This window comes from Corvus kubaryi, unplaced genomic scaffold, assembly GCF_017639235.1.
Source record: "Corvus kubaryi isolate FWS band 111438036 unplaced genomic scaffold, C.kubaryi_AGA036_p1.0 37334, whole genome shotgun sequence".
In the NCBI taxonomy this organism is placed as follows: Eukaryota; Metazoa; Chordata; class Aves; order Passeriformes; family Corvidae; genus Corvus; species Corvus kubaryi.
This window is the reverse complement of record NW_024581108.1, coordinates 12,290,812-12,317,079: the sequence shown is the minus strand read 5'-3', so window position 1 is coordinate 12,317,079 and position 26,268 is coordinate 12,290,812. Positions and strand designations below refer to the sequence as shown.

General features: G+C 41.4%; 2 protein-coding genes across 5 annotated transcripts in view; one reads left to right on the top strand and one right to left on the bottom strand.

The window, feature by feature from the left end:
• Nucleotides 1-20,817, top strand: part of DNASE2B (deoxyribonuclease 2 beta) — a 32,846-nt gene extending 12,029 nt beyond the window's left edge. For 2 of the 4 annotated variants that reach the window (XM_042030337.1, XM_042030336.1), the window contains 7 exons: nucleotides 6,733-6,876; nucleotides 9,270-9,596; nucleotides 13,237-13,414; nucleotides 14,626-14,707; nucleotides 15,558-15,719; nucleotides 17,244-17,441; nucleotides 17,996-20,817. In XM_042030337.1, the coding sequence (XP_041886271.1) occupies nucleotides 9,484-9,596; nucleotides 13,237-13,414; nucleotides 14,626-14,707; nucleotides 15,558-15,719; nucleotides 17,244-17,441; nucleotides 17,996-18,351 (1,089 nt within the window). In that variant the 5' untranslated portion in view covers nucleotides 6,733-6,876; nucleotides 9,270-9,483 and the 3' untranslated portion in view covers nucleotides 18,352-20,817. Of the gene's footprint in view, nucleotides 1-6,732; nucleotides 6,877-9,269; nucleotides 9,597-13,236; nucleotides 13,415-14,625; nucleotides 14,708-15,557; nucleotides 15,720-16,239; nucleotides 16,466-17,243; nucleotides 17,442-17,995 lie in introns of those variants that run through there. The other 2 variants (XM_042030335.1, XM_042030338.1) reach the window with 2 other exon arrangements.
• On the bottom strand, nucleotides 655-25,027 carry LOC121665716 (uricase-like). Its single transcript, XM_042030340.1, has 8 exons — nucleotides 24,945-25,027; nucleotides 7,895-8,113; nucleotides 6,982-7,098; nucleotides 6,778-6,856; nucleotides 4,106-4,292; nucleotides 3,489-3,612; nucleotides 3,089-3,172; nucleotides 655-2,297 (listed from the first exon to the last, which is right to left on the bottom strand). The coding sequence occupies exons 1-8, from the start codon at nucleotides 24,957-24,959 to the stop codon at nucleotides 2,160-2,162; spliced, it is 963 nt and encodes a 320-aa protein (XP_041886274.1). The 5' UTR covers nucleotides 24,960-25,027; the 3' UTR covers nucleotides 655-2,159.
• Nucleotides 25,028-26,268: the final 1,241 nt, after the last annotated feature.

Here is a 26,268-nt window from a genome sequence, read left to right as displayed (position 1 = left end):
TTTAATGAAGCCAATGGGAATTTGGTCAGATTTCAGGCCCAAGTAAGTGTGGGTAACTCACATTTTCAAGAATGATTTATGCCACTCTTGTCTTAATCTAGTTGCCATATGGGAAATTTGGGCTGCTTCCGATTGCCTAAGTGCTTTCTTTAGAAGCAATCTGCCCACGTAAGTGACTCAGGTTTGCAGTGCTGGATGGAGCTGCACTGAGATGCTCTAAAGACTTAGCGAATGTCTGCATGTCTCTGGAGGTTTATACAAACCACACTGTTCGAGTGTACATGTGTGCTTGTTGCCACAGGAAAGGCTCAGTAAACAACTGCTTGCTGCTTTGTGTCCTCATTCTGCCATGGAGGTTACTCCAGCACTACCTTGCAGGGCCACCAATGAAGCACAAAGAGTAATGAAAGAAACCTTGTGCCTAATGCAATAAATTTCTTATAAAGTAGAAAGGAAGCTGGTTGTGCAGATCTGCCTTGTTTCGAAAAGAGGTAAATGCTGTCATGTTCACTAAGATTCTTTTTCCTCTATTGTTAGTGAACTGTCATTTAGAAGAAGATTGGTCACTTTTTAGGTGAAATTGGATGAATTAAAATAGTTCTTTTACTTACAATGTTCACATTTATATACAAGTAGTAAATAGTCAAAAACTAGTTCGTTTTTTGATGTTGCTCTTTATTTGCCTTTAAAAGATACATTAATAAATTAAAAGCACCTGGAAGTGACAGAAGTAGCAAGACATAAGCCTGCAAGTACAATACAACACCATCTAAGAAGGTAAGCGAGAAGGTCCCCAGGAAAAGCTAGAAGTATTGTAAATAAACCTTTCAGAATTGGCTGGTGACCAGAGAACATCACATCTGGGACAGCTTCACTCTGTGGTGTCATTTTTCCTGTTGTTCAGGAGATAGCTCAGGCTGGTGGACAGTTCTTCCTTCCCTTGCATCTATTATGCCCTGCTCATCAAGGCAAGTTTCTATCCTGCAAAGCACCTCAAAATGTCACACAGAGCAGGACATCTCCCCCATTTTTGGTGCCTGTGAATTTAATGATTGTACCCAGAGTAATGCTGCATGTCTGCCAACTCAGGAGGCACAAAGGCAACTAAATTGTAGTTTTTAGGAGTTACTTTGGGCACTTCCCTTTGGATCTGTACTCTGTCACATGGAGTCTGTAAAAATGACACTCAGAGAAAATGAGAGCAAGGGTTAGAATCTGTTGGAAGCTGAGCAGAATTCCTGTTGCAAATCTGGTAGCCACAGTTTGTGAGATGAGAATTGTTGACTGTATTGTTTTATCTCTGTGTTCAAAGCTATCACCTGGGGTAACTAAAGTAAAATATGCATTATCTGTCTGTCTAGTTTTGTCCCTACCCCTCCCAAATGTAATAGGGCCACGTAGGTTGACTCCTGCCTGCTCAGAAGTCATGATAAGATTATTACACTAAAGAAAACTATTTAATTAAACCTACAGAGATAGCCCAAACCCTCAAATCACCTCAGTGATTAATGCAAAAGTACAATAGTAACTACAGTCTGATGAGTAGCAGCAGCAGTCATGCAGTCAGAATACATGCAGAGAAAGTAGTCAACAGCTGTAACTATTCACACCACAAAGGAGATATGAGAGATGCTTTTTTTTTTCTTTCTGTTTCTCATTTCCTGTGCAAAAAAATCTTGATTCTGACTGATTCCCTGTTCAGTCTCTGGGTCAGAACCTCAGCTCTAGATCAGTGTGGCATCGAGGGGTCATAACAGGTTATGTCAATGTAACAGCAGCTCTCATGCCTGTATATTCATTTTACTGAAGAAATATTAATAAAGAGAATATTCCTGATTTTACATGTCAAAAACATGTTACAGACATCAAATGAATTGTTTCATTAAAAGGTCTGGGAATAGCTAGTTTGAAAATGAATTTACTATAATATTTCCAGCTGGGATTTTCCGAACAGCTTAGGGCATTTCAGTCTGCAAATCACACTGGAATTCAGGGACAGACTTTGATTTCTGAATTCCTGAGGGTCCTTCATAAATCCCATGTTTAGGAGTTCATAGAGGGAAAAGTAGTCAGCAATGGAAGAGGCCAATAAGGAGTAAACATTGATAGGAAAGCCATGCTATTAAGTTTATCAGGAAGGTTGAGTATAGCCAAGAGGTTTAGTTTCCCTGGGCAGCTGCCAGTCCAAGCTGACATCTCCTCTCATCTCTCAGCATATGGCCTTGTGCTTCAAAAAACTTCTTCCGACCAAGTGTGCAAGTACAGGAGCCATAAGGAGCTTCCACTGGAACCAAAACCTGAGGGGGATGAGCACAAACACAAAGGTTATGTTTGAGACAGGGATGTGCCAGCAGAAATTGTGACTATTCACCTCCTTATAAAATCATGCCCAGGCCCTTTCTTTCTCTTATGAACATCAGTAGAAGATATGTTATCACAAGTAAAAGTGGATCTATAATGTCCACCTGAAGGAGGGCAAGAACAGGAGAGCATGGTAGCAGAATTACAAGACTTCGGAGAGAGACTAGAGCATAAACAGACTATAGACCATTGATGCCAAATGGAATTACCCCATTTCTCTCTTTCATGTGAGGATAATGTAACAGACTTTCAGCTGGATGTAGCTGGCAGGTAGAGCAGCTGTGGAGGGAGGAGCAAATACATCTCATCCCCTACCACTTGCTCTCTCCCCGATCCCAGGGTTGTACCTCGTCCACTGTTGGACCAATCTGTGATGCCACAGTGCATTCTGCTTGGGTAAATGGACAGGTTGACATTATCATGGACAGTCAAATTCAGCAGAGAAAACAGCAATAATTTTTCAGAGACAGTCTCTGTTACAGATCCTTTTGATGTCCAGAGTATTCCACTTGCACCTTTAGCTTTTATCAATAACACAAGCAGACAATTATTTATCCTCCTGTTGTAATCAGTGTAAGTATTTTTTAGAGGTAATGTGGAGCTTTTACCAGGACTGGGAGAGAAAGTTTGCTCACTTTAACTCTGTTTTATGTAGAACTGCTGCTATGCTTTAAGGCTGAGTATTTCTAAAGAGGGCAGTGAAGTTGTCTTTGAAGCATTTACTTACTTCTTTGTCATTGGTCAAGCCTAGATTCTTCATGTCTACAACATTATAAAAAGTGTTGTTCAAGACGACTTCTATGACCTGTACCTGAAACCATGAAAATGGATGAGACCATGAATTAGGGCACCTTTTCAGCCAACAGCCTGGCAGGCTTTTCACTCGGTGTAAAAAAGAACAATGCCACCCCCCCAGTACACGTGATCAAATGCAATCTAGTGAATACATGTAGCACACCTTTCACTTTTATTCAAGTGCTGCCAAGCACTGAGTGATGTCGGGGAGTTTCCAGTCTTACAACTGACAGAGGAAATAATAGTCTCATGTTGGTCTTCCCAGTGGTGTAATTAACATTTGCTATTGTTAGTAAATTGGGGTAGAACATCATTAGGAGGAAAGAAGATACCTGTGACACTCTGGAAAGGACAAGCATCTGGATACAGTTGACAGTTTTCTGGTAAGAGGGTGAATATTCCCCACAGTCAGGTGGTCCAGCAAAGGCTTCAAGGATACATTCACGGATTTTCTTCCTAGAGGTAACACAGGTTCTTACAAAACCTTGTATCAGCTGTCTCTGCTTAGATTCATAATGCTCTACTGTAGAGTGGTTTTTGTTTGTATTTTGCATGTCTTTTCTAACAAATATATAGCCTATGGGATTTTGTGGAAGAACAGTTTGTCCTGTCACCCAGATTCTGTTTCCTCTCCCCCCTCCCAGCAGATATACCATTCATAAATAGGTTTTGCTAAAAGTATTTAACAAATTAGTTATTTTATTCTCCTAAAGAGTTCTGTACTGAACACTGAACTGTTCATTTGAATCCTGTCCACTGATGTACCCTGAGAGAGGAGTATCCCTAAGACATGCCTCTTACCCCTCGTAACAAGAGCTTAGTGCTGCCACTGAGACCCGAGTGGCTGGTGCACGGCAGCTGCAGATCGGGCCCTTAGACCTTCTGTATTGTATAGAGGGACTTTGTGAGTATAGATGGGGAAATTAATATTACTTGATATAGCATATACCATATGCAGTCGAAGTCAAAATCCTTGCATTCACCATATGACCATTTGCAGAAGAGCTCTCCACATAGAATCCTGTCATGCCTTTCAGGCAGTGTGGTGTGTTCATTCTTATAGAAGCCTTCAAATCCAGACTGCGTTGTCTTCATAAGTTTCAGGTCCTTAATTCCAGCAAAGACAATCAGAGGACCTGTGATTGAAAATTACAAGAAAATACGAGCTTCTTTTCACACAAAGAAAAGAAACCTTTGGGTGCACACTTGCATTGACAGCTCCAGAGCTAGAAAGCAGACAGTAACTTTCTGCACACTGATATTGGCAGAAAGGTAAGAAACAAGACAGAAACTACTGAAGTCAGAGGTCAATCTAGAAAACAGAGAATCCCATCAAGTGATCTGCAGTTAAGGAAAACTGAAGATAGACTTTATTTATCTCACCTGCTTGGAATTGGGATGTGTTGGTTGGCTCACGCTGATGTCAATTTAGGAATGGTTCTAAAGGGAAATTAAATAGGCTACTAGGCTGTGATGTACAGCAAGAGGTGTGGTGCCTTTTCCAAGAATACAGAGAAGTGTAAAAATTCTCTGTATAAAGACAGAGCCCCGGTCAGTAATTTGCTTTAGATACCCTTCCTGTTGGGATTTTTGCATCTCTGAGAAAGAGCCAGGAGCCAATGCAAATCCCTGCAGTTCAGCTAATGAGCAGGAACTGGCACTGATACAGAGGCCACCCACAGGTTCAAACTGACAGTGGCTTTGCTCTTAGCCACTATTTATAAAACAAGCTGTTGAGGATCCCTGCTGCATGGGTGGGTCATTGTCTTCTAAAGACCAAGCAATTGTGACCTGAACATTTTTTTCTGACACACCTTTTGAACAGCAGCTAAACAATTTCAAGCAGTCAGTCATTTAGAGCACACCAAGCTGGTAACTGAAAACTTCATTGACCTGAGCTGCCAAAAAGCTGATTCAGAAAAGAGAAACTTCATGGCATGCAGGCTCATTCAGGGCCTGTGCAGATAGTCAGTGGCCGAAGCCCAAGCTGCTGATTTTGTGCTGCTGTTGGTGCTCACACAAGTTAGTTCAAAATTAATTCTTGAATATGTCAAGTGCATAGTAATCCTGCCTTGGATTTGGAAGACTTGCAAATTTTGCCTTTAAATTATGTCTTTGAAGGAATTTATACTGGAAATAATTCCACTGTGGTAGACATTTCTAAACTGCATGGTTATTTAGAGGTTTGAGTGTTTTTAAACTGCTCTGTGACTGGATATTATTGAAACCGCATTTTATCTATTTCTTTTCTTGTTTACATTTCTTATTGTTTTTGAAAGAGTATAAAGAGGTATATCTATCATTTTTTCTATGTCCCCCTGTTATTTACTAAAGCTTTACAAAAAACCTGAAGAAGAGACTGACCTTGGACAGGATATTCTGGGGTTTGTACAGATCTTGAATGATTTATCACTTGGGTATAAGACTGTGACATAGGTACTAATGTAGTGCAGATACTATCAGTGAACCTGGAGAGATATTTGTCTTATATTCAAATACTTAGCCTTGTTTGAAAGAGCTCTTTGCAACAAAAGATTGACTGAAAGGCTGGCTGGTTGTGCAGCAATCAACCTGAAACTCGCTCCAAAGGATACGGCACCCAGGGAGAGTTTCCAAGGTGAACAGCTCATGCCGTGCTTTCAGGAGGCTTTGCACTCATGCTGTCTTCAGTTGACAAATTTTGATTCTGTTAAGTTACTTATGATGTTTTGAGTTTCCAAAAAACTCTGATCCTTTTATCAGCTGATATAATGGCAAAAAATAATTCTGTTAAACCTCACTAGGTTGGGTTTTTTTTTCACGATAAGAAAATTGTTAAAAGATAGGATTAACTGAGAAATTAACTCCCATGTCTGGCTGATAGGTGCATAGGAGGATGCTAAATATAGCGAACATTCTCTTAGAAGAAAAATAAAAGTGATTTGAAAATCTTCACTTTGGTTATTGTTCAACTAGGCAGGGAATTCTAAAGAAACAACTAAAGGACTACATGAAGGGAAGTCTAAGAAGGAAGTGTGGTTTCTTCAGTAAGCCATTAAGGGTTTCTGTTTGTGTAGAATCTGAAATTGCAGAATTTCACGCTAAATTTTCAGGATGATGAAAAATTTAATTCAATCTACATTAAGAGCAACAGCTCTTCAAGAAAGTATAAACTCTTTTTGTTTGTTTCGTTTTTAAAAAAATTCAGGTGTCTTTTTTAACATTTTCCAGAAAATACAGTCAATACTATTGAAGCAGCCAAAAGTACAGCAGTAGTTAACATTACTAGTAACATTTAAAAAGGTGATGCCAAGAGGCGCTGGAGACTTGTACAGGTTTTTTCTTTCAGCAGGCTGTTCAATCCTGTGGCAAGATGTAACAGTTCTGCTGGATGTGCTGTTGTAACCATTCCATATTTGGGATATACATACAAACGTGAGCTACATTAGTTCTTCAGCCATGTCTCAGAGATCAAGAACGTCAAAATTACTCTATAAAAATATTCTTTGGTTTAGACATGTGGGGCAGTTTGGCTGTGCCCTAAGCCCTGTAACACTTGTAGCTATCTCTAAAGCCATCTTCATCTCTCATTGGCAGAAATATTTACAGAGAAGTAGGGGACATTGCCAATTCTTTTCTCACCATTCCGGCACTGCTCAGCTTCACAAAAGCGGATCCCATCAGGAACACATATGAATGAGTGGATGTGGGGAACGCCATCCTGCAATGTAGAGCAGACATGTAAGTAAAAGTGCCATAAATACTATGTTAATTTGAAAACAGGAGCTAAGAGAGTGAGGAATGACTACAGGATAAAGAAATGGAATGTATTAGTATTTTAGATACCTCATGGAGACGTTGCCATGGTACTTCTTGAACGTAGGTTTTGACGTATGCCACTTGGCAAAATGTTGTCATGAAGTGATTGCAGATATCTATAGCAAACTGTTCTAAACTTGGGATCTAAGATAGCAAACAGTATTATTAGAAAGAAGCAATTACCTCATGTACAAAAGTAGATTTTTCTGGTTGTTTTAAGTATTTGAGAAGAATCAGTGTGGTTAAAAACACATTTCTCTTATTTCTGGCTTGGCTCACTGTGCCCAGTCATTTGACCAGCTTGCAGCATATGCTGCAAATAGCAGCTACAGTTGTGTCAAAAATCTCCCATTCTGTGGTACAGTGAGCTGCAGTCCTTGGACTGAGAGAAACTGCTGTAGGAGTTTTATGCTTTGAGGATATAATGCTGAAATAATAATTTATAGTGATTATTCTGATTGATATGGGGATATGCTAATTAAGGTTTTCAGGGTAAAAATGGGATTTCATTATGGAGGAGTTCAGTGCTACAGATTGTCATTACGATACATGCAATTGATGGCAGTAAAAGCACAAAAGAATTAAGAGGAATGTCATACTTTGAGACCTGTTTAAAAATGCTATATAGGAATAATGCAGGATTATAGGCGATTAAATTTAAAAAAAAAAAGAAGAGATGGCTTTTAAAAAAAGAAGAGATGGCTTTTATATGACAAATTCACAAAAAACAGTGCTAGCTCTTGGGAAAAAAAGGCTTTGGAAAACTAAGACAGACTCCACAGGAAAAGCAGTGGAGGAGGGAAAACTTCTCTCTCAGATCACTGAAAATGACTTTGGTACTGATCTGATATGCCAATTGAAAATAAAAAGTTAGTATAACACATACTTCCAAATGAAGTTATAAGAAACAGCAAGGCTAGTTAAAAAATAAAAAATATACCCCATTTTTTTTGGCCAACACGAGAACAATATTCTTTATGGTATCTGTAGGTATCACAAGAGAGTTGTTTCCTTCCAGGTACTCCTGAGGAGAAGTGAGTCGGAGATGTGCACACACTTCCACTTCTTTAACAAAATGCTTCTTTCCCTCTCTATGAAGGCGAAGGAACTTAATTGTATTCTTGCCATATTCACAGTTGAGGACTTCAAGGTCCTTGATCTGCAAAGAAAATACAAGTCAGTTGTAAAGAAACACAGTGGAAGCCCAAGTTATCCTGTCAATGAAACATAAACAATGCCCATGGCCTTTATTTTTTGTGATTACCTGTGATAATGAGAATATTTTCATTATAAATTGCAGAGTCCTGATGGGAAGAAAAAATGCTTTAGGAGACTATTATTATATTAGTTGCAGCTGTGATAAAATTTTAAAATTTTCTGGGGGCCAGATTATAGAAGAGGGGTCACAGTGGACTAGTCTCTCATTTGTCATCTTTGAATTAGTCCTGACTATATAGACCTTCACTGAGTCTCTTCTCTGGGATTATTGGTTTTGTTTGCATTAAGCCCTATTATTAAGTCTTACCTTGCTTCTGTCAAACACACCCCATTTACACATCTCTTACAGTGTTGGAGAGGCTGTACTAGCAAGGCGACAAAATACTGCAAAGCTTGTGAGGATTTCTGTTGTGCTAAAATATCCAGAGCTCATTGCACTGGACTTTCCCTGAGGCTGAAATATCCCATACTCTGTATCAACATATTTTAATGTAAATCAGCCCCTTTTAATGAGGAGGGAGAAAGCATTTTACACACCAAAATATAAATTGAAGCTTTTTATGTGTGAGTTGCTAAAAGATTATCAGATGTGAAATTGCTCAATTCAGACATGTTTGTTCCTAAGAGAAATGTTAATACACTTAAAAAATAGTTTTAAAAAGCATTAACTAATTGTAAGTCAATTAGTTTGGTTCAGAGATCAGAGCGTTTCTCCAGCTCAGTCCCTACGGGCTCAATCCCCAGGGGTGACTGAAGGTCCCCAGCACCGGAGCCAGGATCGGGCGGGGCCCAGCGCTGACCGCGAACCCTTTCTGCGGGCACGGTGCAAGGGCTGCGCTCACTGCGAGGGCTGGGCGGAGCAGTGAGCTGGAAATGATGTTGTTTTGTTTGTCCGAACACCAGGTTTTTTTCAGATAGTTGTGAAAAATTTGTACATCAGTCATGCAGCACTAAAAAAAAAACCAAAAAAAAACAAAAAGGGTTTCGGTATCTGCAGGGTGGGGCTTTTAAAAAGAAGAATACCATGAATATTCTAAATAGTCAAAATATTTTTTTGCTCAAAAACATAACTTGTCAACTCATTTTGTTGCCCAAAGAAATCGTGAGCAATTTCCGGCAGCTCCCAGGAGCCCTTGCCCCGCTGTCCATGGCCGTCCCTGGTGTGGAACCCGATTCCCAGGCCGGCTGCGCCGTCCCGGCCGGCGCCCGGGGTGCGCTCCCCGCTCCGTGGGCAGGAGCGGACAGCTAACGCAGCACAACTTCTCCTTTTAGAGCCACTCGGGGCTCGCCCTGCACAGCCGGGAAACCAAAATGCCTGCGGGATCTGCACGGTGCCTCCCTGCTTTGCTCTTACTTCTCTCCTCCGTGCCCCTGTGGGCCGCTGAGATTTCCTGCAGGAATGAAGACGGGGAGACGGTGGATTGGTGAGTAAATACCGTGCAGGGGAGAAAGGCTGGGTGAGTATATAAAAACAGTGAGATCAAACCGCGGGAAGTGGGTGGGTCACCGAGAAGCAGTGCAAGGCAGTCGCTGGTTCAGCCCTCTTTGCCTGGGAGTAGTGGCTGAACTGTGCATTTGAAAAACCTAGGATAAGTTACTGAAATCTGATTTCATTTCCCTGAGCCAACCACCATGCTGCATTATGACTAACTGCAGAATAGTCACTGTTTTACACGGCGTTCGTGTCTCAGGGAGCATAACCTGCGGCATGCCAGCGGCAGCCCCGGGGGCACCGGCCGGGCCCGGGCTCAGGCTCAGCTGGCCCGGGAAACGCCGAGCGGGGAAAGCGCCTGCATCTCCCCTTTGCCTGGTACTGAACAGCAGCGTGGGGGCCGCGTCCCCTTGCTCCGGCACTGAGGGGCAGCGGAGGCTGAGCCGCCGCGGGGCTGGTGGCAGCAGCGTGGCCGAGCTGTGCCCCGTGAGTGGAGCAGAGGTCGCTCCCTGCCCGGAGTTGCCGTCACGGTGCCGCTAGTGCCATCCTGCTGCCAGCAGCGAGCCCAACTTTGGGTATTAAATGATTAATTGGTTAATGCGCTTTCAAGATGAAAAGACGCAAAGTACAATTGCATAATATCCAGCCCAGGTTTAAAAAGTGAAATGAGGGCTCTTTAAATAAAGAGCACATAAGCTTCCTGAAGATAAATATCAACCAATTTCAAAATAAAAATGTTTTTCTTGTGAACGATGATTAGTTTGGATACAAGTGCTAGAGAAGTAGGCCCATCCCTTCCCTTGTGCACAGAGCTAACTGCAGGGAAGGCAGGTGCTCCTCACACCACGGGCAGGAGCTTTGCTCTCTGTTGGCATAGCATCAAATGTATGAGGGTCTAATCCATCCCTGTGACTTGGCACCTTTGCCAAGGCCCTTCTGGATAACGTAAGTTTTTCAGGAATCAGACTCTTAGTTTGTGCAGCTACCCAGCAACTTAAAGGTATGAGATATTTACTTTCTCCCTGAAAAAAAACCCCAAAAAAACCAAAAACAGACCCATATGTATACAAACTATCCCTTTCTTAAATGAAGACAATTTTTGTAATAAAATTTTCTGAGAAATTCTTTGAAAGCTGGGGCTAGGAGTAATTCCCTGTGCCTCCATGTGAATGCCAGTGACATGGGGCCTGTTCAAGGAGGGAACTTGGGGGTCTGCACAGGCAAATCCATGTTCCCTTTCACAAATTTAGCAGGTAGGACAGGTGGATTTCCTTTCCAATGTGCCCTGATCAAAAGAAGAGAAACTTGCCTGTCTGGCAGGATCATCCTAGTTTATTGAGAAGAAAGAGTTAGGCTTTGGATTCTGGATTTGGTTGCTATGAAGTTGACAGGAGAAGCAGAACTGAAACTGCTGAGAAGAGCCTTCTCTTAAACAAAACATGTCAATGCCCTTTTAAACCAACAGCACCGGAAGTGTTATTTTCATTTAGCAAGAGGTTTATGTGAATTCCTGATATGCAGTGGTTTCATCCTGCAGTATTCTATAATTACTCAGTATTCACACACCCTTTCATTTGTTGCTGAACCAGAGGAATCGCTTGATCTGACCTGATCCCATCTGTGCTCCCCAGCTGGGCTGGCAGATCCTCCCCACGTGCAGTGTCTGGGCAGGCAAAAGGCTCACACGTGTTTTCATTCCACTCAGGATGTCATCCCACCATCCTCACTGCACCTCCTATGGGGGCTACCAGAGCAAATGGCCATAGGATCGACTCTCTGAGGAGAGCAGAGTCTTTCCTTTATTCATCTAAACTCACTGTATTCTGCCGGATGCCTTCCCTGCAAATAAAAGCCAAAACTGTGCTTTCTGAGAAATGTTTAGACAATGACTGAAGCCACCATGCACATTGTTTGTTTGGGCTTTTTTTATTTGGGGGCAGGGGGAGGGGAAGAAGTGAAGATGTGATTCTTTGTTGTAAGTTGATACTCAGTCACAAGCAAACAATGTGACAATGCTAATCGGGTCTAAGAGGCTTTGCATTTCCTTGGTTCTCAGGAAAATAACTTTTACTCTGCTCCCACAAATGCCTAAGCTCTTGAGAAATTTCCTGTGCACAAATAGCAGTAAAGATTTTATACAGCTTTAATTGGTAATACACTCAGCTGGCTTTCTGGAAAGAGCCAAAACATGTATCCACTGGGAATTGTCAGGCAATTTCCTGATAGCTCAATGACTAGCATTTTGTAAGCGTACCTGCTAAGGTGGATTTGTCTGATGCTAGGCTGTAAACACTTCCAGAGCATAAATCTTTCAGTACATCTCAAAGCAGTTTGGGAAGGCTTCATCTACTAATTCCTGGATCAGCTCTTACTACTGTAACTACTGCTATTCCTCTCCTTTCCAAATCTTCATTTCAAATGTTTATTTCAAATAAAAGGATTGTTGTGACTCCTGGTGCATATATAGGCACAGACCACTCTCTCCAGCCTAGTTAGATAAATCATTTTATTCTCTGTGATCTGTCATCAGAAATTATTTCTCCTGAGATACTTTAGGGAGATCATTCAGTCAGTGGCAATGCAGGTGGATTACCAGGACCACCACTAGTGTGTGTGTTTTTCTTCTGCATGTACACCTACATTTCCCATGGATTAATGGGAATGTTTTCCCAATAGCAGAATGTTCTTTTGCCACTTCTTACCTGTGTTTGGAGATGTCTTTGGTGACCGACTTGAGCCTGTAAGTCAGCTGGGCAAGGGTTACTCCTCCTGATATACTTGAGGGGTTAAGCACAGGCTGCATTTTTGTTAAATAGTATAGATTAAAAATAATGCCAGTCCTTACTGTTGACATTAATAGCAAATTACTCAATTACAGCCCTCAGAGAAAGTGGCTGAGTTAATTATATTCTGATTAATCCCATGGACTTGTGCACAGGGAAAACTTGTTTACTTTATCAGGAACCTTAGTATGAACTGAGCCATTTACTGACAATATTGAGTACTTTACAATTTTGAAGAGATTTGTGTTCCTGGCTAATGGTTTGAAAATTTCCAGTCTGCAACAGTTCATCAGAGTACAAGTCTGTTATGAAAACTAGGATTGGAACAACATTTTATCACATTGCTTTATACTTACTTTGTGATTGGGATACATATAAACATAATATAGTGCGTTTTTAAATTTCAATACCTAATTTTATCTATTTCATATAAAGCCATATTAAAAATATAGAAATTGTTTGATCTGGGGGAATGTTAGACTGGGTTTGAGACTTGAGGTTCTTTACCAGAACCAGGAGCAATAGGGATTTCGTGGACTCAACCAAGGCTACCACAAATTCTTTAGGTGCACCAAGAGCAGTCTGGCCTCAGCAACAGGAGTTTGGTGCTGAATCAGCCTCCCGTGCTTGCTGAGAAGCAGAACAAATTTGTCTGCAGCAGGAATTGTGCTGCCAAACTGCAGCTGGTTCCTGGGCTGGGTCATTGCTTTGAGGCTGAGATGTCCACACCGCTCCCCCTCCAGCCCAGGCATCCCTGGATTCACCCTTCTCTTCCTCAGGGAAGGAGATACTGATTTATACATTCAAACAGGGTGGTGGTAAAAAACCAATTGCTCTTCACTGTTGCAGGTTCGCTCTTTACAAGTTGCCAAAACATACCAAAGGACAGATTCCCATGCTGGGACTGGAATACCTGTACATGGATGCCCTGGCTCCACAGTGGCAGCTTGGTAAATACCTCATCAACATGACACAGAGTGCTCTGGGACAGACACTGCAGCAGCTGTATGAGGCGTATGAATCCAAGGCAAGTGACATTTCATTTTTTTGGTATGGTTACTTGATATTATATGCAGATGAAATGAAAGCAGCCAAAATAAGCACATAGTGGTAAGGCCAGGCCTGACCAATAGATCTACTAAAACACACAGAGGGGAGGAGCACCTCGACAGCTGGGCAGATTATTTGCAGTTTTGCCTACAATTAGGAATAATCCTCAAACTTCTAATTTCTAGTCAAGCTTTTAATATGATTAGAGTATTATCCATCAAAAAAAGAGTATTCGTACTTTCTCCCTTTGGCTTCTTTTCTGCAATTCATGTTGGGCAACATCTGAAGTTGTGAATTCAAGCCAGGGTCAGTGGTAATTGTTACAGACACTTGTCCTAAGCCTTCCTGTATGCATGCGTTTCACACTCTGACTCAAATCAAACCTGGGTTTTGATTTTCCCCTTAAATCACTGTGACTGCTCCAGCAGTGATATGTTGCTTGTTGGCCTTCTTTTTTTTGCTCCCACAGACAGACACCTCACTTACGTTTGTGTGAAGTGATTGTAAAATATCACAAGATCTGCCTATAATTATTTTTCCCATCTATGTAGTACTGTTGGGAGTCTGGGTGTGTCTTTGCATTTCTGCTGTGGGTTTGTGGTAGGGTGAAATTAATTTGTATGTAGAAGAGACTCCCAGAAGTCACTCAAATGTTGGCAGTCCAGAAAACTGTCCTATCCCAGGTCTCACTGTAGCTGTAATAAAGTGTTTTCAAACTCATAATACATTGGAAGGGGAGGCATGTCCCAAATCCTTTGAAGTTCTCTATTCGGGGGAAATAAGGTGTGGCTGTATGCAAATATTTTGCAAAAAAGCTTTAATTGCTTGCCCTTTATAAGAACAGTTGTCATGTCTATTTTTGCTCAGCAAATATTTTTACTGGATCTGATTGCTAAATCAGAGAGCGGCCCAAAAAACAGAGAGGGGAACTTCTTTGCAGGCAAGTGCCCGCTAAACCCATGTAAACTGGCTTGGTGAGCATATCCAATCCTTGGGAAAGGGCTACTGCAGTGACTGAGAGTACAGTAATATCTGTGGAGACTGTGTCAGCTGAACTGGGAGCAGGATTAGGCTTGCGATGGTCACACAGAGGAATCCTGAATTCTTTCTTGTGTTCCCAGCAAATGTTTGCTTAAATGCCTTCCTTTTCCTGAATGTCGTGTTTCAGAAATGTGTGTTTCCCTGCAGAGGAACACCACTGCATATGCGATATACAACGATGAGATCCCTGAATCAGACTCCAAAGGGTGGAAATGTGGACACACCAAAGGTACAGGGAGAGTCCCAAACTACTGTTTTCTGCTTTCTAAAGTTGTGGATAGCATCTGCTTGTCTGTCTGTTTGTCTATCTGCATATCTAAAATTCCTGCCTAAAGCAAAACTGAAGAGTGATTTGCATGGTGTGTGTTTTTTTGTATAGTTACCTATGCTGCAGCTTCTGTTTTGCTTTTGCTATGCCTGTGCTGTGTGAAGGATCTTGGGGCTTATGGACTCTTTGTTTCAAGAGTTGGAACTCATACTGGTCCTTTTAGTAAGTACAAACCACACCATCCCGCTCCTAATGGCAAAGCAGTACAAGATGTGAAGGGAAAGATGCCCTCAACAGAAACCCCTCCAAACTTTCTGGACACGAAGCTGCTGCCAAGATCATGGAAATGCTACAGGATGCAGTTACAGAAAATCAAGATTTTAAATAAGTGTAAACCAGTGGAGGCCTAAATGTTACCCTGAGGAAGCAGATGGGGTTTGCTGCGCCTGACATGGAAATGAGCATGTTTTGCAGGGCTGTATTTTCAGGCTGCAGCAGTGGGCACGGCTCAGGAGAGACGGTCACAACCACCAAATCATCAGAACTTTTAAAGACAGAGGAAGGAGATTTGAAAGGATTTTTTTAAAATGAAACGTGATGACAGTTTGAGTTAGTCTATGCAGGAAAGAATTGATGCAATTTTAATACAATATTAGTGTCTCCTATGGTCTATTAATCTACTCTAGAACAGCTTACTATAGACATTAACCCATTGAAATATGGTGTCTGCAGCAGCAAAACCAACAGCTCTGTCGTCTCAGGGTTTTTTCCTCCTTAATTCATTTGCAGTAACTTTTTTTTTTTTTTACAGGATTTCTGCTCTTGGATAAATCACAAGGCTTCTGGGTGATTCACAGTGTGCCCCTGTTCCCTCCCATCCCTGAGGATGGTTATGGATATCCATCTACTGGGGAGTCCTTCGGACAGACGGCCATCTGTATAACTTTCAAATATGATCAATTCACAGAAATAGGTACGAAAAGCTTCTCCCAAAGAAAGCCTTTGTCCCACCACACCTCTCTGATTGCTTTCCTTGAGGTTTCACCTCAAAAATTCCTTGTTCTTGACTGGTTTTTGTCACATTGGGAAACCAAGTGGGGCCTGGAAAGAGCATTCTTGGCTTCAGTTATGTTTGTTCAATGATTTCCTGTGTGAATGTGGGAAATTCACTCTTCCACTCTGTTTTCATCTCCCTCTGGGGACTATCAGGATAATAATAGTCACAAGTGCATATTAAGAGTAAACTCAGTCCATGCATACAAAATGCTTTGGAAATATAAAGTAGGATGATTAATAATTTTTAACAGTAATAGCTCATTCAGCAACAGTCATCTGCAGTTCAAAAAATGTAAGGCAACCACTGCTTGAGCTGGAGTAGTAGGCTTGACTCATCAGAAATATGAAGTATGGAATAAGTATCACCTAGAATTTCCCAGGTATTTCTTTGCTGCAAAAATTGCCAATACTAAATATATAAAAACCCCCAAAACCAACAAAATATAGCTGCAAGATTCAGAACTATCTGACAGTGATAACTGGTACTGGAATCTTGAAAAGGGACTATCAAAAGACATCACAAGAAGTCATATTGTCATGTTCCTCAACTCTTTTCACGCTGTTTTTTCACTCTCTTCTCAGTTGCAAACCTCAAATCATATTAATGAAAGACATGCTTTGCAAATTGCCAGGCTGGCCACACCTCAGAGCTGTCTAACCCAGGTTCGTGTTTGTGGAAACACATCTATGCTTGTGTTTAATATAAGACGACAAACAAATGAGATGCATATGCTAATGCTTTTCCTGCCTCATCCTCCCAGCTTCTGCTAATCTGTGGTTCAGGGATTTCCTGAGCCAGAAAGACTGGAATGTTTCTGATGGACTTGTCTTCAATTAACTCATCTAAACAGCCCATTTGTTCCCTTGCTCTTTATGTTGTCCATGGCAAGGACTCCTACAGTTAAGCTGTGCCCTGTTCAGAAAAGTTGATTTCTTCTGCAAATTCAATCCAGATGCTGAAAGTTAAGTTCTGTTCTCCCTAAAACCAAACTAGACCCTTTGGCAGCTCCTCTGTTTGCATTTGGCTTGGCAGCTGTAACTGGCTGGAAACTACTCCTGTAAATACAGACAGGTTTGGATTTGTACGTGATGTCTGAGTGCTGTGTGGCTGCAGAGAGGCTTGAAGATGAGCATGGGTGGAAGTGGCCGTGGACCAAGACCACCAGTTAACTGTTCTGCTAAAAATAATGAGGTGTAAGTGGAAAGCCTGAGTGTAGTCTCCCAGCCAGTCTTTGTGCTGCAGAGCCAGTCAGAATACAAAGCAATACACAAATTCTTGATTGCTAAAATAAGATACTTTGACACTTAACTCATCCAGGAGATAGGCTGTGAAGATTGAAGGATTTAGCTTCCCTGTCCAAGACAGAATTTTGCTCTCTTGATTGCTTTGCTTTAAGCAATTTTAATTCTGCATGTGTTCATTTCTGTGGGTTTTTCTCAGATCAACAGATGCTGAGTTATAATCCAGGAGTCTACAGCTGTTCCATCCCTGACATCTTCCAAGCTGATCTCCCAAATCTCCAGAAACTCTGTGCAAAGTCCCGGCTGCCCTCGGTCCCCGTGCGCCGCCTCTCCAAGCTCCAGTCAGCTCATGGGGAAACCTTTCTCCACTTTGCAAAGTCACACTTGTTCATAGATGGTAAGAAAACCTGTTGCTCTCTCTATAACACATTCTCAATTAATTCTTAAAATATGAATTAATCAATTATTTTTAAATTAATAGTTTCTCTGAGGGGGAAAAAAAGTTCAGCTTCAGAAATAATGTAACAGAGGGCAAGGCGTGCTGTCCCATCCTAACATTCTCTTAGCCCCACAAAGCAAAAAGCTGTCTGGTCCATCCTAAGGTATTCAACAATTAGATTTTTCAGAAAATTTATGATCCATTATTCAACAGTAACAACAAGAAGAAATACAAGGTTTGAATCAACTGGGGGTTTTCTGTTACGAAGAAGACTTGCAATTTTTTTGTCCTTTCCCTTTTTTCCTGCTGATTGTTTGTAACAGGTTTTCTAGAAGGCGAAAAAGTAGAAATGAACTTCTGAAAAAGTCAAAATAAGGGGAGGGGGCAAAATCCCCTCTGGCTGATTTCATGCATTACAATGAAATGAGCACAATTTAGATTATGCTTTTCGGTCTGTTCTTAAATGAAGGAACTTGAAACACTGATTCCCCACACACTGTGTTATTCCACAGATATCTATGTGGCCTGGATGGCTCAGGAACTGAAGACTGATTTGTTGGCTGAATCCTGGCAGCGTTCTGGCGAAAAACTTTACTCAAATTGCTCTCTTGACTACCACGTCTACAACATAAACGTAATAGGGATGCCATTGAACTCCTCCTTTCATTCCATTAATGATCATTCCAAATGGGCTGTTTCAAGGAAATACAAAGATCAGTGGACATGTATTGGGGACTTGAACCGTGCTGCTGAGCAAGCTTGGAGAAGTGGTGGGTTCATCTGTACCCAGAACGATCAGATCTACAAAGCCTTCAGGCATTTGATAATCCACTATGAAAGCTGCACTTCTGCTCCCGGAGTGCTATAACAAACCACTCCTCCCAACCAGCACAGCCCTTGTCACATGGAAAGTGTAGGAAATGTCTCCCTTGAACTGTATTTTCACTCTGGAAAGCAGCCCTGTGAGTTTCCAGACAAGCTCTGCTGTCCCCTTGTTAGCTGTAGGAGCAGGTGGTGTGCAGGTAAAGGGGAGCTGTTTTCCTGTGGTGTGGAGCCCTCGGGGTGTGTGCTGGGCCCTGCTCCACTCCCCCGGCTCCTCTCACCATCCCCCCCTGGGATGGGACAGGAGGGACGCTGCTGCACGGGGCTGCTCCAAAGCACATCTCTGTGAACACCCTGCACAGGCATCCCTGGGCAGCTTGGGAGTGGGGCTGGGTGTGGGACAGGAGGGACAACAGAAACCTCTCTCATGAGCTGGGCTGTCAGGACTGGGCAGGTAGCAAGGCATAAGTATCCCCAAATACTTCAAAATTGCCCTTGATTTCTGGCACTGTCGAGATAAATCACAGCATTTCTGCTCAGCTTGGGCTGAATCTCTAAAAGAGCTGAGAAAATTTGATCCAGACAGGGAGATGAGTAGATCTGTGGACAGGAAGGCCTTATTTTTACATGATTCATTTCTAGAGAATTAATGAACTTTAAATCATCTTTAAATTATCTGTAACCAATAGCTTGGGAATATTTCTAGTGCTTTTATTCATGTACAGCTATTTTATAAACAAATAAACATGTCCAAAATACAAATAAACAAAATAAGGAGCAAAAATGGAATGTTTACATTCTCCCTCTTCCATCTGCATAGTTATTTCTGGTTGGTTACAATGTTATATAGCTGCCAAAGGAAAAATTGAGACAATTAGGAAAAAACATAAAGAGAAGAATATATTTGAAGAAAGATGTTATTTAACCTACACAACAGATGTGGCTGTTAATTTTCAATACCTCCAGTCTTAGGCTTAGGACCTAAGTTTGCATGGTCTTGCTATAAAGACAAAGCTGATTTGCAAAATCCTGACACATTCTTGTGTTCAAATGTCAAAAATGTATCTGTATTTAATATGTTCCTAAACATATTTATATGTTTCTATATAATTCCTTTTTTTTCCCTGAATTGCTAATATAAACTCCAGTCTGAAGAGCTGGTTGTCCCACTGAAATTTCTGTTTTGCTGTGTTCATAGTCCTTACTATGATCCTCCACAACAGTGTCTTAAAAGGAAGTAGGTATAAAGAAATGCTCCACAACCACAAGAGGTTGCCAAAGATTTCCTTCCCTTTTCATCCTGAACAATCAGCCAAACTATGAAGCATCCAAGGTGTCAAGTGAATTAATTTCAGAAAATATTTGTGCATATTTCTTGAAGAGATAGAAATAATGTATGTGGCCTGCATAATGAAGAGAACTGTACAGGAATAGGTTTCATAATCAGCCAGTCTGGACTGAAGGTAGCTTATAGCTTGAGTCTCATAGCTCAGTGAAAATAGTGTTGTTGCTTAGATATCCTGCAAGAAATTTTTTATTTTCTCTGCAAATGACCCAATAACATTTGATAAATAATTTGTTTGATAATGTTCTTTCTCTGATGCCTGTCAAATTGTTTTACATACTTACTTCTCGCTGTTTTGCTAGCTGTGGTCAAGCAACACCTTTGTGGCAGCGAAAATTGCCAGTGACACGGAACACTGTGCCATGGGATGCTAGGGCATCGCTCAGATAAGCCAAGACAAAATTAATTTCTCTTGCCTATCTTTTAATGGCAGACACTAACCTCACCTACCTGACTGAGCTCTTGTATCTTGCCCACAGCTTTGTGTAAGCATGCCTTCAGTGGACAGGGCTGGCAAGAAATCCTCCGCTGGAGACAGTGCTGACGAGCTCACCGTGTGTGTCAGAGAGTGCCTGGATCTGTGGCACAGCCTGTATTTCTTGTAGCATTTTCAAATGCTCAGCCACAGCATTTGGGTCACAGGGTGCCCTAGCAAAGAGTCTGTGTCTCACTGGTTGTCACAACAGTGTTGCCAGCACCCTGCTCCCCAGGCCAGATGTCACCAGTGCATCACTTGAAATAAGTGCTGATTGCTGTTCTTAATTATTTGGTCAATTAATAGCTGTCATAAAGTTTTACAAGACTACTTAAACATTTCTCTTTCATTATACCCAAGACTGGTTGCCTCCATTTTAGCTGTAACTGAGGAGGCATAAAGAGCAGAAGAAGATGCAGAGAAACAGCTGTACCATACAGCACTACAAGCACCTCAGCAGCCTGGCTGTCCACACGCTCATTTCAGTGGTGTAGCAATAAAAAGGCTACAGATCTGGTTCTCTCATTTTTTTAACTGTAAACAACTTTAATTCAGTTTTGCTTTTGTTGTGTAACTTCTGTATTTGCATATCCTAGTATTTCTGCTACACATGTTATGACACATGGGCAGACTCTTTGTTTCCCAAAAGAGACTAATAATCAACAAAATAAACCATATATATTTTTAAAGGGTTTGTAACTCTAAGGCTTTCTTTGCAAATGCAAGACCATAAGCCCCTTACTCAGCCTCATGTGCCCTCACAGCACACCCTGTGTGAAATGTTTACTTTTTGCCTATTATATATATATTAATAAATTTTTAAAATTTAAAATATGCTATTCTATTTTAAGATGCTGAACAGCCAAGAAATATCTGCCTGTCCCAGTGATTCTGTGCTGCCTCTGCTGCCCACTGTGACCCTTTTGACTGGACAGATTAGTTCCTGCAGAAGGGGACATGTGGCATGGCCCCTCTGCAGTTTCAGGGGGACCTGCTCAGCAAAACTGACCCTGCAGAATGGTCCAAACACTGGACCCTGGCATGGAGAGCAAAGAAAGCTGCTCTCTCGTGCAGAAACCTGGAGTCTCTTCTGGTTTGGCTATTCTGACCCTTGGGCTCTGTTCTAGTTAGACTAAATAAGAACATTTATTATACATGAAAATTGTTTGCCAAGGGAGTAGGAGAGGCCAAAAGCAAACATTATTAATCCACTAAACATTACTGTACTGCAGCCAGGTTTGTAACAAACACAGCAGTAGGGATGGTTGTTTGGTATAAATTGCCTTGTAATAATTTCCACAAGCCGAGGCTCGGTCCCAGCATGCCTGACATGCTCACAGGGTGCAGGATTTGCAGACACAGCCTCTCCAAATCCAACCTGCCACCTGCCCCCCCTGCACCACAGCACCTCCTGCCCTCCCCACAGCCACTGCCACCCCAGAGCAAGGCCAGGACTCTGCCTCCCTGACACCGCTTAAAAAACCCAGCTGATTCTTCTATAAACGTTTGTATCCCTGAGGATGCTTCCCTAATGCTGGTAATTGTGTGTCAGTAGGGCAGTGGTTTGCTGTGTTGGAACAGTGCAGTTTTACACGGAGTTAATGCAAGAGGTCAAAGGATTAGACATTGAAGAAAAGCTAAAAATATTTTAAAAATTTGAAGGCTTAAAAATTTAAACTGTGAAGTTTAATTCCAGCTGGGCAATTACAATACTGGAAAACAGGCAGAGGCATGGCAGCCTGAGCCCACATCACAGGGCAGCCTTTGGGGTGGAATTGCTTCTGGTGTCTCCACAATGACTGAACATACCCTGAGCTCTTATGATGGGAGTGATGAGCAATGTATTGGAGAATTTCTCAAGGACTGGGGCTCCATGCCAGCTGCCTGCCAGCAAGTCAAAGGAAGCTTTGGGAGAAATTTCTCTGAGCTGGGAACCTTTTCTCCTCCAAGGCATGCTAACGTAGCCTGGTGCTTGGTCTTGTCACAGGGGTCTGCAGGTGTACTTCTGACTACGGAAATGCTCAATAACATCATCGTGGGAAATTTTTTTAATGTATCAAAGCATCCTTGGCATTATTAGCATAGTCCATAGTCACATAATTATCCACAGAGAAACTTACACCCATATGTTAACGCCCATAAATTATTGTGCAGATTTCTTTTATACCTTTATTTTCAGTTTCTGGGAAGGATACATCACTGGGTACTTAATACAGTAATTGCTTCAGAACATGTAAGCTGCCCATGCCTGCAGTAAAGTGTTCAGGAGGCAGAGTGGTGCTGGCAGCATCATCTGAAAGCTCAGTAACCCAAAGCCTAACTGTAGTCAGAGTGTGATGCAAGAATATGATGCACCTCTTTAATTTCACAAGAGATTTCTTAAAAAGACAGGAGTTAAAAAATGAGAATGGAGATGAACAAATTTGTGTTAGGCTAAGTGTGAAAAAAAACCCTTTGTAGCAGGGAAAAAATTCTTCATAGTACAAAACAGAGCACCTGATCTGAAATTCCAAGCTAGGATAGCAGTATTGGTGTATTCTAGATATCCTGATACCCTGAGTAGCATAGCCATATCTGACACTTTTTTATTTAGACTGGAAATACTAGATTATAGATCTAATCTTAAGAATTTTCTCATAATCCTCACAAATTTGGCATGAATGCAGTAAAAGAAGTTGTGTTTGAACCAAGTAATCAGTTGTAGCACTTTTAGAACTTGGATTCAGACAGCATAATATAATTTTTTAATGTAGACCCACTGTATGCTCATCTTTATGGTCTTTAAATGATTTATCCCAGTATTGAGAGTATGCTATTCTGTGCATATATATGTTCATTTTACTAAAACTGTTAACTACAAAACATTAGGACTTGAAAAATATATCTTGCTTTTTATAAATAGCTGTGTTACACTTTTACTCAAGTTATTTTAGTAAGTCCTTTTGATTTTTTTTTCATTTGCTTTTGCTTGACATTTCTACACAAGGTATCTGCTGACTATTCTGGTTCTTCTGTAAGAGGGATAAAAGTAAGGAACATTCTTCCCCTCCTTTGATCACCTTGCAGCCTGGGAACTGCAAACTGATGTTCAAATATTCAAAGCTTACAGGAGCAGAGCATAGTATTTAATGTTTCATGCTGGAGTGCTACAAGTGGCTCACTGTAGTACAGTAGTACCAGCATTGCCTCATTTATTAATCATAGAAATGTTGCCTCCAAATTAGCCACAGAGTGGTGCATCATAATACAGTAATCCAAAAATCTGTCTTCACATGTATTAATGCTGGCAAATTAAGGATATCACATTATAGCACTGTACAGTTTCTCCATTACATTCCAAAACCTTCCAAAAGCTCACTAAAAGCTGTGTCACCGAGTGTTTTCTTTTTGTTGCTTACTTCTGGCTTTCTAAAGAGTGAGAGTATTTAGCTCCAGGGCGCTTTTGTGTCTGCCTTTTCTCAGGGTTCTTTTTTGGGCTAACATTCTGTCAGCCAAATATCAATATTTCTCTTGCTATAGCACAATTTAAAAATGTATTTTTGCACTGGTATGAACATGGTAAGCACCACTGTCCTCCACTTCAGTACAATTTCAGGAAATCTTCCCTGCTCTGAAAGCTGTTCCTTTTCACATCCTGACCTTGAAAATCCTAGGCACTGTGCAAGGAAAATCTTATCATTTAATCTCTTGCTTTCTAACTACTCCAAATATTTTTTTCAGGACAGTCAAGGTGAGAATGAAGGAGCTGACAATTTTGCATGGAGCATTTTGCAAAGAAAGAAACACTGCACCGCAAATAGGGACAATTTGTGCAGTTGTATCCCCAGCTGCTCACCAACCTGCCAAAAGATGGGAAGAAACAGAGAAATGGGAGCAAAAAGAGTTTGCAGGAGAAAGGAAGAAGAGGGAACAAGACAACTGAAGGTAAGCCAGAGAGGGGAAGCAAGGGAAAAGCAGAAGGAGCATTATAATGGTCAACACCAAGGGGGTCAGAGACCTTGGATGTGGTGACGGAGAAACTTTTGGAGTTAGCTGTGCAAAAATCCAGTTAACAGCATGTTTCATTTACTATGATAGCAACCTAACATTTACCCATTTTACAGATACAGTCTCCACAGGCTACACCACAAAGATAAAAGCAAAAGGCGTAAACTGGAGTGACTTAGCCAAGTGGTAAAAAAACATAGCACAAACGAACACGCGAGAAAGTCATTACCTTTCTGTTTCCAAACCTACTAGAGGTGGGGTAAAGTAAACTCAAATGCGTTAAACAGGTAACAGTAGGAGGGAGAAATTCATAAGCTAGGCTAACCAGTTTGAACCATACATATTTTAACAACATGCTAAACCATTTTTTAAAAAAGAAGGAAGCTACTATTAAGGTTTAAAGCGAATATACAAATGCAATAAAAACAAGAGATGCAAAACATTCACAAGAATAACGGCAGATCATTTCATTACAGCTGGTGACACTAAAGTGAGCTGCATTCATTCTTGTAGCATTGAGAGTACTGCAGGCAAAAAGAAGTAAATACAAATATAAAAGAAAGTAAAAAGAACATACATAGGGATTAGCAAACTGATGCATTTAACACTTTGCTCCTGGGATCATTATTATTATGGGTATTTTGTATAACATATGGCCTTTTATTGTCAGGTTAAAAATCAAGCTTTGTTTAGAAACCTCCCCAGTTTTATGTTCAGTTTCATCTCTGATCCTACTTTGCTCTCCTGCACTATACAAACCACCACTGGTCCAATATAGTAGTTTCTCGCTGCACTGAGTCAAAATCAGTAGTCATTCCTGGGTATTACTTACTGTCACTTGGCTCATGGTGGCTGTTTTGTCACCTCCTGGTCTCGGATCCCACAGAGGAATAATGGCAGTATAGAAGCTGTAGCTCTATAAAAAGTGTCATCTTAATATCAGAGGAGGAGCTAGGCATGAGGGGTTGGCTTCACAAATGTAAATATTTCATAATTTATTTAGCAATGTGGCTTTTCTTTTTCCCCCAGGCAAAAACTTTAATAAAGGAATAGGTCTACTGCAACAAAGGAAACAACAGCAAAAAACAGAGACAAGGACACATCCTAACCCCATTAATCTCAGCGGGAATTTGCCTTCATCTTCAGTGGGAACAGAACTTCAAAGACACGGGAATGACCCATGAAGCCTGAAGGGTAAAATCTGAACCTTCCATAGTCTCCGACACAAACTGTGTTTGAGGGTGGTAGTGTGGTCCCAACCCAATGAAAAATGTCCCCAGCAGGAGTTGTATGACCTTGGCCTGACCGTGACCTTGACCCTGGCACTGCCAGGGTGGTGTCAGGACAGACCTCAGAGAGGCCTCATGCGGGGGCAGCTGCCTTGTCAGAAGAACCTCTCTGAGGCAGGACTACGTGGGAGCTGGGCACAGATGAACCTTTTGTCTCTTATGGTTCATGGCTGTACTCTCAGTGCCCTAATCAGGAAGAAGTGATATCCCCACTTTTACAGGTACATTTTTTACATCTCAGTAGCTTAAGATATTCTCTCAAAGCCTGTCTCTGGCAGAATGAAAGTTCTGTCTCCTCAGTCCTGCTTTGTGTTGTTCAGACTGAGGAAGATGAGTGGTGTGGATATGAAGAATAGTTTCTTCTCTAGGAAGATTTAAGATCTCCCGTGAAGACTAACAACATATTTGAGTGCACACGGCCTGCTAAATGCTGGGAATGTGGGAAAACTGGGATGAGGGAGCTCATTCCTGGGTATCTCTGCAGGTCTTTTTTTGGTACTGGCACCATACAGCAAAATAGAAACTAAAAGAACAGAAGTACTAAGAGCAGAATTTGTTTTCCTCTCTTTCCTCTTTGGATGACTCCTTATGCTTCTTCTGTTCCTGGGAATGCATAATATGACACAGTATCAAGTCACTGGATGAAAATGTGTATAATGTGCAACATGGAGAGGTTGCTACACTCTTGATGAGTGAGTTTATTTGCTCCTCATAGTCCTATTTTAGCTCTGTGAGAAAAAGTCCCCCTCTGTCCTTCATTATTTACTGGTCACCCAAATAAGTCTGACAACACAGACTCTTTCAAATAAACCCGATTCCAAAGAACAGTAGGAAAACATTCCATGGCAGTGTGTACCCTAAGGCCTC